Here is a 12,909-nt window from a genome sequence, read left to right on the forward strand (position 1 = left end):
TAAGATAAATTGCAGGAAAAATCCTTTGAACTTCGTATAATGAATTCTTACCAGAAGCTGCTGGCATAGAAGCGTCTATAACTGCGCAATGGTAAGTATTCCAACCAATTATATTTTATATTATTAAATATATAAAAATATAGTATTATTATGATTATATTAGCTGCTGGGATGGCTTGCAGAGTGCTAGGGGTAGCTATGATTTCATACCTCCCAATCATCCTGTTTTCCATTGGAGAGTCCCGCTGCCCTGCTACCCAATTATTGCTAAGGGGACCATGGGCCCGATTTGGGCCAACCGAAATGTTGGACAAATTCAAATAATGAATCACGGACAATAGTGAGAAAATAAGAACGCAAACAGTCTAAGTAATATCATGTATATCTACTACTGTGCATCGGTGGCCTCTAGTGTTAGGAAGATGTATTGCATCCTCTATAGAATTGAATGGGCTTCATAGACTTTAATGTTGTATTTAGTGAATTAAGAGAGCTGGAGCTTTGACCGCATGTTTAGCCAACTTACAAGCACCCACTAGGCATGTATAGTTTTCTTTTTTTGATAATAAAAAAAGAAGAAGAATGGTTTTAATACAAAACAAAATGCATTGCCCTTAGCATTGACTTAATTTATATAAAGTATTAGAGGGGTGTGTGCTAGGCAAAATATTTCCAAAAAAAGAAAGTTCTTTCCCTTACTTCTCCAATGCTTTTCAACTTAATTACTAAACCCGGTGGTTGACATTACGCGCCGGTGATTGATTATAAATCAAACGGCAAAGACAAATCTACAACTTCAAGGAAAAAGTACTATAAAGTCAGGGACAAACGTGCACTTTTTGTTAAGCGTTTTACGTTTTTTTAGATATAACAGTGTTGTTTTTACTGCCAGTCATAATCTATAATGGGTCATTATAATGGTGCTAGGCTGGCGGGGCTGTGTTAGGAATAATACTGTTGACTTGACAATTGAACCATATCAATGCCGACACACATACTAAACATAAAAAGAAGCCACGGCATTACTCTTACACCTGGACAGACTGGGAAAGGTGAGACGGCCGTGACGGTTTAAGACTGTCCGCTGCCAAGTACCGGCTATAAGAGGCTGCCTGCTACGTTGTTATGCTTACTCAATGTGCTGCTGGACCTTTCCTACCGGGGGCCGCACAATGCAGCACCCTTCCACTGGAGAAACAGATCGGGGGTGCATGGAGCGATGTTGGGCAACGGCATTTGCCCAGTGGGCCATACGGCCAGTCCGGACCTGCTCTTACACCTAAGTATATAAACCACTAGACTTATTTATGACAACATTACCTTATCGGCCACATAGACAATAGAGATGCTCTCTTATGCAATTGTATAATTGTATTTGTCAGATTAATGTAATAAGGTTATGTATAGAACTTAACTATATTATTAACCAAACGCTGGCACTCCTTCAAGGAAGAGACGATCAAACGAAATATCATTACAATCATGCAATAGTTCCTTTTTTCGGGCCGTAATCCCGTAGTAAAAAAAAATGCCAGCCGATGGGACAGAGAACCTGCTCGACGCGTTTCGCACCGGAAGGTGCTTTATCAGAAACAGCTTTCTTTAGACTTTTCTTGAGGACTCTAGGCGCTGTTTTGACGATTTAGAATGTCCGTGTAAAAATGTATCTATTGGGCTTTTATTCTGCACGCCCCGTTGGATTTCTAAGCTGTTGTTTTGTATTGATTTCAATGCGGCTTCTGTTTAGTCTAGAATCCAGGGAGCCGAGTCATAAATCAAGCATTTTCCATCACCATTAAACGCCAATTAAAGGGAAAGTCCCTCTTTTTTCCCCCTCTTTAAGCATAAACCCCAGTGCTGCATACAGTAATGTAGATCGACGTTGACCAAAACCTGGTTTTATCTAATTTTTCTCCAAAATGAGGCGACGGAAGGAAGAAATCGAGGGTCCTTTGTGTCTCATCGTAGCCATAGAGCAGCAGTAGTAGCGGAACCCCTGGGATTTTCCCTAAATACCCATTCCTAACACTGATCGAATTTCTTAGCAGGAGTGGTCCTTGGTTTGTTCCGATTCTCAAAAATCGAACACAGGTCTTATTTTTTCATTAACGTAATGGATTGGTTTCAGTTCCAAACAGGAACAGGTTTTAACTACGCTCAATGCCAATTTGCTGGATAGCAACCAGACCACTTGGCACACTGGCCAACAGCGACACGCACTCACCAGATCGTCCGCTCCAACTCGATGCGCCCAGCTGCGCGCTATGTCAACATAAAACCGTAGCATGTTATCGGGGGGGGGCACTGGCCTTAAAGTGCCAGGGCCACCTCGGATGACCAGTCCGGGCCTGACCGCAACCATGACATGAAATGTAGCCATATTGAAGGTCTTACCAGTGCTCAAACTTAAACCTATAAATATATACTTTAAATAATCAGGGAGCGGATTATAAAAAGGAGGAGAGCCACAATAAGCAGGTCTTACATCCATACCTGGGAACTCTCAGGGTTTGACCCAAAGTCTAAGGGTTTTTAACACCAATCTTCGGGTCTCACGGTGAAGGAGCAGAGTCTCAGGATCACATAGTCTTGAGTGGAGTCCTCATATTTTATACAGATCTGATGATACTTGAGCCTTCCTGTTGGCGCTTTTGCTACCAGTATTTAATGGTTGATATCCCTGCTTGAATGCAGGTGACTTAATAAGGTGTATGTTGAAATAATGACAAGTCAAGGTTTACATGAGCCACTTGGTTCACACTTTTGGAGAGTCATTAGATTGAATCTTCAAGACATGCTATAAAAAGGTAAATTTTTCAGGAGCCTCCGTTTAGGCTCAGAAAGTCCCCGGGTATTCGTATAACAAATTATTTATGTATATATTGGGAAGAGACATCTGAAAAAGGGACCTAAAAGGCCTTTTGTCCACCCAAAAGTATGAGAAACGTATTTGGGCTAAAGTTCTGTTGACTTCATGTTATATACATAAATAATTACATAAATAAGGTTTATGCGATAAATACATATTTATCTAAGATCATTAGTCCACTAACCGCTGACACCATCCTCCTTATCACTATGTTCTTCGGTATCAGCCGGGCGATATCCACATTAGTGTTGTTTATCACTTTCGGAATTCTCCATTTTCATAGGAAATCCATTCATTTTAATGTCTTTTCATCGCTTGCTGTCTTTAAATTGATTGCATTAAATAATGACCAACGCTGTAGAAAACTGATGTTTCTGGGAAAAATTGGCCAATTTCTCTTAACGCAGAATAATCAAAGCAGAAAGGAAAAAAAGGCTTAAGAAATAACTACAGGACCTTTTTATTATTTTATTATCTTTATTTTATGCTATGTCAATATTTATAAGATGTCTTCTTCAGTTTTTAAAGTGGAAAATGACATTGTTATTATTATTACTACTATTATTGTTATTATTAGTATTAATATTATTACTATTGTTATTATTAGTATTATTATTACTATTATTGTTATTATTAGTATTATTACTACTATTATTGTTATTATTAGTATTATTATTATTACTATTATTACTATTGTTATTATTAGTATTATTATTACTATTATTGTTATTATTAGTATTATTACTACTATTATTGTTATTATTATTATTATTATTACTATTATTACTATTGTTATTATTAGTATTATTATTACTATTATTGTTATTATTAGTATTATTACTACTATTATTGTTATTATTAGTATTCTTATTATTACTATTATTACTATTGTTATTATTAGTATTATTATTACTATTATTGTTATTATTAGTATTATTACTACTATTATTGTTATAATTAGTATTATTATTATTACTATTATTACTATTGTTATTATTAGTATTATTACTACTATTATTGTTATTATTAGTATTATTATTACTATTATTGTTATTATTAGTATTATTATTACTATTATTGTTAATATTATTATTTTCTATTTCTTTAGCAGCAGTTAAGGGTCTGACAAAACTAGAACTGACAGAAGAAGATGAGCCGATACATGGCTGATATCACGTAAAGAAGCTTTCGGGCTTCCAGTGTAGAGGGAATGGGGTGTAGAGAACCATAAGGTATGGAGACAGGGGCGAGATAGTGGGGGGGTATCAGAGGCACGGTTGTGAGTTTTGATATTTTTCTTAAACGTTGGGAGGGAAGCTGAAAGCTGGAGGTTTGAGGGGTATGGGGGGCTTCACAGAGTCAGAGGGGAGTAGATGAGCTTAGTGTAAGGAAGATAAGCCCAGCAGCATTTGGGGATAGATTGCAGGAGGCACGGAATGCCAACCAGAAGAGGGTTTCAATAGCTGAGGAAGAAAATGATAAGGGACTGGAATATCATATTTGTCCCCTCTACCAATATTATCCCTCATCTGCTTGACCTCTTCCCACATTTTAAATATTTTAAGGGCTAAATGCAATGCGGTTCACAGAACACTGCAAAAAGTTTATATGGAGGTTACCATTGCAGGTAGTCATGTGATTATAGGACCCCGCCCCCTTTTAAACACAGCATTGGATTCATTGCTTTACGGCAAAGCTGAAAAATGCCTTCTTCGGTTCTTTCTGAAGATGGCCTGGGTGCTGTTTATTACAATGCAGTTGGTGGTTTAAATAAAATAATTGGGATGATGTTAAAAATTGCTTTTTAAGTATAATTAATCTTTAGAAATATAAAATCTGCTGGAGGATTTTCCCCATTTGGCCCGTCAGTCGTTGGTCTCGTCTTAGATTCAGGAGCCGTATGTCTATCCAATGCATGTTTAATACCCTCACTGTATTACCCTCTACCGCTTCTGCTGGAAGACTGTTCTATTTATCTACCACCCTGTCAGACTTAATAGGGCTTCAGTGGAAACCTTTGGGGACTGTCTTCTTAAAACAGGGGCATCTGATGATCCGAAATACCTTTGCGATATTTGTTGAGCGTGGCTCTTATCCCTCTGAGCTCGGTTTGCTCGTCACGTCCGTGGAATCTATTTGACTCCGGTAACTTCTTGCTCTTCTATTCGAAAGCATGTGTTGATTCCATGACAAGATACGGGGTAACCCGATTTTCCCGTAGCTCTGCGGTCAGTCTTGTCACTCGCTATTAACTGGTGCAGACAGAAAATCCATACAGCCAATTCTTTTTTTTGTCTCTATCGTTGCTTTGTCTGTGGATCCAATCTCCTTTTGTATCCGTAACGCTCTATTGAATTACATAGTGTGAGGTTTTTAATGCACATGAAATATAATCCAAAAAATAATAATAATAAAAAATCCATATTACTAATATCAATAGTATTTGTTTTTTAGAATGAAGTAGAATGAAGAACCTCTGGGTGAGGAATGGACACTGATGGTATCAGATTAAGGAGCTTGGGGTTCTTGGTCTCCTCTTTATTGCGCCCAACTATATTTCCTCGTCAACACAAATAATGGCGCGCCAATCTGTTGTGACATTGGACAGGACTGTTGGCAATTCCTGGTCAAGACTAATGATCAGGACAATATAATGTGATATGCACCATAATGTTACCACCATATCTGGGAACTCTTCGGGTCTTCAACAAGAAACTCTAGGTCATGGGAGCAGCGTTGCGACATGCCACACTCCCTGATCACTTAACCTTCAACCACGTCAGCGAGATCGTCCACTGACGTCAGCAAACGAATCTCACCAAGTGATTACAGCTGCGTCCGGCATGGGTCTCTTCCAAACTTTTTACATTCTTTCTCTTCTTCCCTGTAAGTTTGGAAGCCACCCACGCTGGATGCAGCTGTAGTCTCTTGGTGGGAGATCTCTGTATAGGAGGCAACCAATGCGAAGCTTCAACCACTTCAGGCACCCATTGAGTTCTTGAGCGTGTATCATGAGATATATAATATTATTATATGTGTGCAATGCGTCTACTCATTGAGTCGAATCTCTTGTTTAACCAGAATTTCAGCGCAGAAACAGAGAATTTGCCAGAGAATCAGACCCATTTGGCCAGTCTAGTCTGCCCGTTTTTCTCCCTGTGGAAACGTCAAACCTTAATCAGTCCATGGCCTCGGTTTATATTCCGGATACCTATTAGGTCTATTCACTAAGAAGCTGAGTCGACTGACCAGACTCGACTGCATTCTTATACCCTTGCATGCTAACACTCTCAAAACAAATTGCAGATCCACTAAGCATGTGAGTGCATGCGAGGACGTGCAACTTTGTTGATCCACTGATACATCAAAATTGCTTCATTGTGAGCTTTTCTGGCTTCTTCTGGATCAACAGATGGTTTGAGCTTGATAGACCTTTGTCTCTTTTTAAACTTAATTACTAAGTTACTTTAAGTTTTGCTAGTTACAGATGAGGGCATGCGAGTTCAATGTGAACAAATCAGCCAATCAATATGTAATACAGGCTTCTAAAGCTGAGGGCCACTGGTGCACATGAGTATATGAGAATGATCCCACACAGCCAGTCGCCATTTCAGAAGATTATTTTAAAAAACTCGTTTTAGGTGGCCCCTTTTCTCTGGGCTGAGGATTGAGGAGCGAGGTTTCGTAGATCATCACTTTCGATGACCCTTAAGGTAAGTGACTCTTTATTTCTTTACTTGGGTGCCTCAATGAACCTCATCCTTAGGGATAGGAAGGGTTTTATTGTATTTTTTTGAATTTTATTTCTCTTACACTCAATCCCACAGGACAGAGATGGAGAAGAGGTCTGTGTCGCCCCAAAGGGGTATTTACTTATTTAAACCCCCTAACTCCAATTGCCAGGGGGTTAGGGGGAGGCATAGCTGGGGGCCTATGCATCACATAAGATTTTTAAAATACATTTTTAACCCCTCTATGCCCATTAGCAGAAGAGAGGACAATCTTCATCCCCCCACACATTGGTAATAGGAGGTCCCGGGGCATCATGGTTTCATTTTATAGTTTAATTCTTTTTTTAAACTTTTTTTTTATCTTTAATGACGGGGCAGGTTCATAAGTCACCTCGCCACCCGCCGGGTAACTGCACCATATTTATCACTTTGCACAAAGCTGCCGACGCGGGAACGGAGAAGGAGCGTCCTTCCTAGAGCCGCAGACAGGTGTTACACAGAACTTCATTTCCAAAAGGAAAATACATCATTGCCCAGGAAAGCTCGTTGGAGCGGAGAACTGGCCCGTCAGGTGCGGAAAGATATATACGGCGCGGCTACGAGAGCCGGTGTTCTTACCCGAAATAAACCGCTCTCGCGTAATACATCATCTTCTAAAATGGAGATAAATGGAGTAGCCGAGTCCAATGATTATAAAAGAGTTGAGTTTTCCGTGCGTCGCGAATGCCTTTTGTTCAACACAGAAAAAGTGAGAAATTGGGTCATTGTGAGAAAATATGATAAATGATGCAGAGTCTTCCCCTCTAGAGGCATAGAATTGAAGAGCTACTAAAACAATGAATTTGTTATACAATATCCAGACCCTCCAAAGACAGAATTCTTACCTTCTTTATTATTATAATACCCCATTGTAGTAATTTAACACTTTCAGGACCTGGATGGGATGTTTAATTTGTCTTCAGAGGAAGAAGAATGTGAGAACAAGAGCCCATTATCTAAAACTAGAGGGTTAGATGTAATGTAAGGAAGTATTAATTTGCTGAGAGGGTGGTAGATAAGTGGAACAGTCTCCCAGCAGAAGTGGTAGAGGGTAATACAGTGAGGGTATTAAACATGCATGGGATAGACATACGGCTCCTGAATCTAAGACGAGACCAACGACTGATTAAGGTTTACAGCTGGAAAAAACAGCAATTAGATGGGGCCGAATGGGCCCGATCTGCCGGCAGATTGTATGTTTCTAATGACTTTAGGGTCTTTAGTCACAGCTGATACCTTTTATTGGGACAAGCATAGAAAAAAGATGTTAACCAAGGTCCTCGTGGGTCTCTTCTTCAGATGGAAGGTATTAATTTGGGGCTTTGAAGTCTGATTACACCAAATAACCTGGGGGGGGGGTCGGGGGGGATCTCTTTGTCAGCATACTGTACATTACTTTACGTTAAGGTGTCCTGCATCGATTTTTCTTTTTCTGGAAGAAAAATGGTGTTTGCCATTTATTTTTCCCATTGCGGCGTACGATTCTGGGCTCGGCGCCATCCACGCACTTTGCCCGGGCACCTGTTTCAGCTTCAACGTCTTCGGAGACTAAATCCTGCCTTCAGCACATTGCAGTAAGAAACAATCAACCATCAATAAACGAAATAAAAGTCAAAACGTAAAGGGAAAGCTGTAGTGGGAAGGCCGCGACATCTATGACATTATTACAGATAAAAATGCTTGTTTTTGGGGCTCAATTAAAAGAAAACAGTAAAAATCACATAGACCCAAAATTTTACTCTACAGCTTTCTCCGCATTTACCAGCACTGAACCTTGCCACGACCTGCCATTGGCATGCAAACCGTTATATATGAATACATATTATTTATTGTTTTATATAGGGCCTTCATATTCCGCGGCGCTGTACAATGGGATATTGATTTCATGAAGCTTATGCTGACGTTGCATCCAGAGGCGGTTTGGAATGCTGAGTGATTGCTACATATAGAGGTGATTTTTACGCCCTTCAGCGCTCGGCGGACCGGGGCAGATCTAGCAGGGCAGAAACTTCACAAACTGAGTTGTGGCAAAGGTGGCATCCTATGACAGCCCCGCGTGTAAAGTCACCGAGCTCTTCAATACGACCCATTCTACTGCCAATGTCTGTCTATGAAGACGGGTGATTGTGTGCTTGATTTAACGTTTTTGCTCAAATATAAGACGAGAGTTATTTTTCAAGGTCGTCTTACATTCGGACCTCAAATAGAGGTCTGGCTACAAGACTAAGATCCAGATCCCTCGCAGAGCTGCAGGGACCCTGATCCTTCTCTCTGGCAGCCGGTGGACGTCTGTGTGATGCCTCTCTGGCTTCCGGTGCTCAGTCATAGAATCCCCGGTGGAAGTGCCGGGCAGCAACAGAGGTTGTCTACGTGCATCGTGCAGACGTCCACCGGCTGCTCCCACCAGACACCAGGGAGTCTGGAGCACGGGGGGCAAGTCTGGGGATGCATTAGAGGCAGAGTAGCATATCACGAAGGTATATCTGGGGGGCACAGTGGCATATAAAGGGGTATAAGGTATAACCGGGGGCAGGTTGACAAATAAAAGGAAATAAAAACAAGAAATACATTTTTCTCAATCATAGATTTTGTTAAATATGAAAAAATAGTTTACATGTGAATTAATATTTACTAGTTAAACTTTTTTCCTATAGAGTGGTCTTATACTCAGGCTTTTTCTTTTTTTTTCTAAATTAATATTCAAATTCTTATAATCGAGCAAATACGGTAATACCCGTTATCAATGAGTGCGGCTGAAATACCTAAACTCAATAATCAGGAGCGGGTCCACATACTTTTGATTATATAAAGTAAATATAAATATATCATTTGTACTGAATGTGTTTAATTTATACATATTTATACATATAGGCTACATCTATATTCAGACCAATGTCTGCCGCCTGATAACGTAACTATAGTTTGTAAAAATATTTGCATAAGATTTCCGAGTTACAACAGTCCGAGGAAGTTGTTTTGAAACGTCTTTTATTTACCCAAAGGATTAATGATTGAAATAATAAAGATCATGGCGATAAGAAATATGTTAATTACAGTTATTTAAATATATATATATATATATATATATATATATATATATATATGACTGTTCAACGAAGCTCTTTTTTTTCAGGTTTTTATGACAAATATTTCCTTAATTGTTTTAAGATAAAAAGAACCCAACTGCGAAACGCGTGGGGAAAAGCATCACATGGTAACACAACATAACGCAGAAAAATGACATTACATTTATAACAATAATCACGTTCATCAATAATCAATACATTTGTTAAAAATGAATTAGTGGTTTTCAAATAATTATTGTTTTTAAATTTAAGTTTTTTACATACATTTTAAATTAAAAACTATGTTTTAAAGCCAGAGCCTCAAACTATAATTCTTGACCCTTTTTTTCTTGCAAAGAAAATTAGCATTTTTATCAGCATTCTATACAGAATCATTATTGTGATTTTACTATTTTATTGGACAATGTTGGAGTCATAACTAGAAATAATGTTTTTCCTTACATATAAGGCATTATTATATATATATATTATATTATATATATTATATATATATATATTATATATTAGGTACGTGCAAAGCATAATGTTTAAAGATAGAGTAGAGGATAAAAAAGGGACAAGTCAAGTAATAGGGATGTCAACATCCCAACAGCCTCCCAGCGGAGGTGGTAGAGGGTAATATAGTTAGGGTATTAAACATGCATGGGATAGGCATACGGGTCCTGAATCTTAGACGCGACCAACGACTGATTAAGCAGGGGAAACGGGCAACTAGACGGGGGCCGAATGGGGCAAATGCTAGGTTTCTAGATTAAATTATATTTAAAAAAAAAAAAAAATTACAGCACCAGGACCATCTGACTAATGGAGACTGAAGAAGGAGTTTTTTCAGCTCTACCATAAAGCAATCAACTCATTGTTGTGTTGGTAAGGGGGATGGGACCCTACAATCACGTTACTACCTGCTATGGTGGCCTCCACGGTCATGCGTAATACAATTCAAGTCCATGTGGGTATGATGTAATACAGACCAATAATATTAAAAAAAAAAGAGCTATAAACCGAAATACTCTTTTATTTTATGTGGTCCTCCACTGCAAATATCCATTGGGGGGTGTTGTAAGGGGTTCCCTTCATAGTTAAGCGAGCAGTAACTCTGTCCCCAGTCTAGGAGAGTTAGGTTTCCAAAATCCTTGGGAAGTTCTCGTAAGTCGTTGTGCCCCAGCCACAGGCAGCGCAATTTTGTTAGGAGGCAAAATTCTTCCGGTAGACGCTTCAAGCAATTAAAAACAAATAGAAAAGTCTCCAGGTTCCCTAACTGGTTAATGGCGGCGGGAATCGCTTCGATTTCATTGTCGCTTACGTCTAGAAATGTCAGGTTACGAAGTTGGCATATCACAGAGGGAAAGTCTTTAAAGTTGTTATTGGCGAGGTGTAAACTCTGAAGGTTAGGGAGATGAGATAGCTCTGAAGGTAGGGAATCCAGAAAATTATTGCTGAGGGCCAACCTGCGTAGGTTTCCTAAAGTCCCGACGTCCGGTGGGATTTCTTCAAGGTCATTGGTGTCCATGTACAAAGCGGTCAGGTTCATTAAATGCCCGATCTGCTTCGGAACGCAATTCATTTGATAGGCGAGACAGCTCTCTCTCTCGGGACTCATGTTTAGTATTTGCATATCTTCAAAGGAAAATACTTCCAACGAAGGAGACGAAAGGTCCTTGCCTTGGATTTTGATCTTCTTTTGCGCTTTCCCACTAGAGCTGCTTTCGATCAGTCGTTTCCAAAACGTCTTGTAAGGATGAGAAGGACCGGTCGATGCCGCTTCCATCCTCGCATTGATACTCACGCTAACACTAAGTATCTCTTTAGGAAGGTGGCGGAGGGACCTTTGTGTTCTCAGATACCTTTTACAAGACGGATATCTCGATCCAACAAAGAAGAATGAAGATCAATTGCGATCGATTGATTTTGGTTCCGTTGTTCCTGTGTTTTTTTTTTATGTGATAGTTGCTTGGATACCGTTAATTCCTTGTAATCAATGACTTGATTGCCCTCCCCCTTCTCACAATACGAATGTAACTACCGATCGAGGGAGTTCCAGCGCTTAAGCCTTAAAGTAAACAGTGCCGGTGTAGTTTGGATCACTTTCAGGTTGTCTATTATGTCAGACACGGGGTTTTCTTTCTTTAAACAAGCAGAATGTTTAATTAGTGAAAGCGATATACAAACAATAAATAGGCGATAAAAAGGATACATATTTTTATGTTTTATATGTTGGCTTAAATCCTTATTATTATAAACTATCGTAAATCAGCTTTTTGGGGTTTTAAGATTAGTTTCAAGTTTTTGTAGCAACAATCAAAAAGAGACTTTTTTAAAGATTCCTAAAAGACTTTACTAAGAGGGTGGTTGATAAATGGAACAACCTCCCGACAGAAGTGGTAGAGACCGATTAAGGTTTGGGTCGAATCAGCCATCGATTCTAGATTTTTATGTTTCATAAACATGTTCCGGTCATTGAAATACGTGATACGTGTGTTTTATTTTGTTTATTTACATTTTTTACATTTTTTGTGATTCTTTTCTTTTTGAGGATTTATCGTTGTGATGTAATACTTTTTACAGAACCAAATAAGCAACAATGTTTCACAATAAAATGACAACACAAGGAAACCCGATTTTTGATAGACTTGTGCGCCGGCGGAAAATGCATATTTTTTGAGAAAAAATGTACTTCTTATTCAACGAAATTCGCCCATCTCCTTCTCATTTTCAAAAATCCCATTTGTCCATCTGGGTTGCCATGGAAACAAGAAATAAACGGATAGAAGGAGTTGAATTAGTGTAGTCAAAATGGCGGCCACGACGACGAATGAATGAATGAAGATTTTCAGATTGCGCACGTTCGTTTTCCGTTTCTTTCATCCATTGTTGGGTTCGTTGGTTGGTTATTCTGACAAATGGACGAAACGGTAAAATTCGGCATGAAAACGTCTGTTTATTATGTGATCTGTCAGCGTGTGCGCAAGTGGGGCTGTTATATGGAGAAAAAGAGAGAGAATGTGAGTGCATGTAGGATGTGAGTGCATGTAAGATATGAGTGAGAAGGTGAATGAGTATGCGTGTATGTTGTCATGGTTTTTGTAAGATACGGAGGGCGATATTTAATGCCAGAAGGGCCCAATTTAGGGCCCACGTGTGTCTTATTTATGAAGGTCATTAGCCAGACAAATCCCTAAGAATA

The 12,909-nt window shown here is 39.1% G+C and overlaps 1 protein-coding gene across 1 annotated transcript; it reads right to left on the minus strand.

The window, feature by feature from the left end:
- Positions 1-10,719: 10,719 nt before the first annotated feature.
- Positions 10,720-11,493, minus strand: LOC149305703 (uncharacterized). The gene has a single exon (XM_089477299.1). It carries the CDS (start codon positions 11,491-11,493, stop codon positions 10,720-10,722), a length of 774 nt encoding a protein of 257 aa, XP_089333425.1.
- Between the last annotated feature and the right edge of the window lie 1,416 nt (positions 11,494-12,909).

The sequence above is a fragment of the Sceloporus occidentalis genome, unplaced genomic scaffold, assembly GCF_023333645.1.
Source record: "Sceloporus occidentalis isolate IW3139 unplaced genomic scaffold, rSceOcc1.0.p SCAF_11, whole genome shotgun sequence".
Lineage (NCBI taxonomy): Eukaryota > Metazoa > Chordata > Lepidosauria > Squamata > Phrynosomatidae > Sceloporus > Sceloporus occidentalis.

Excerpts from the sequence above, each read along its gene's own strand:
- LOC149305703 (XM_089477299.1), bottom strand. The coding sequence starts at position 11,493 with ATGGAAGCGGCATCGACCGGTCCTTCTCATCCTTACAAGACGTTTTGG.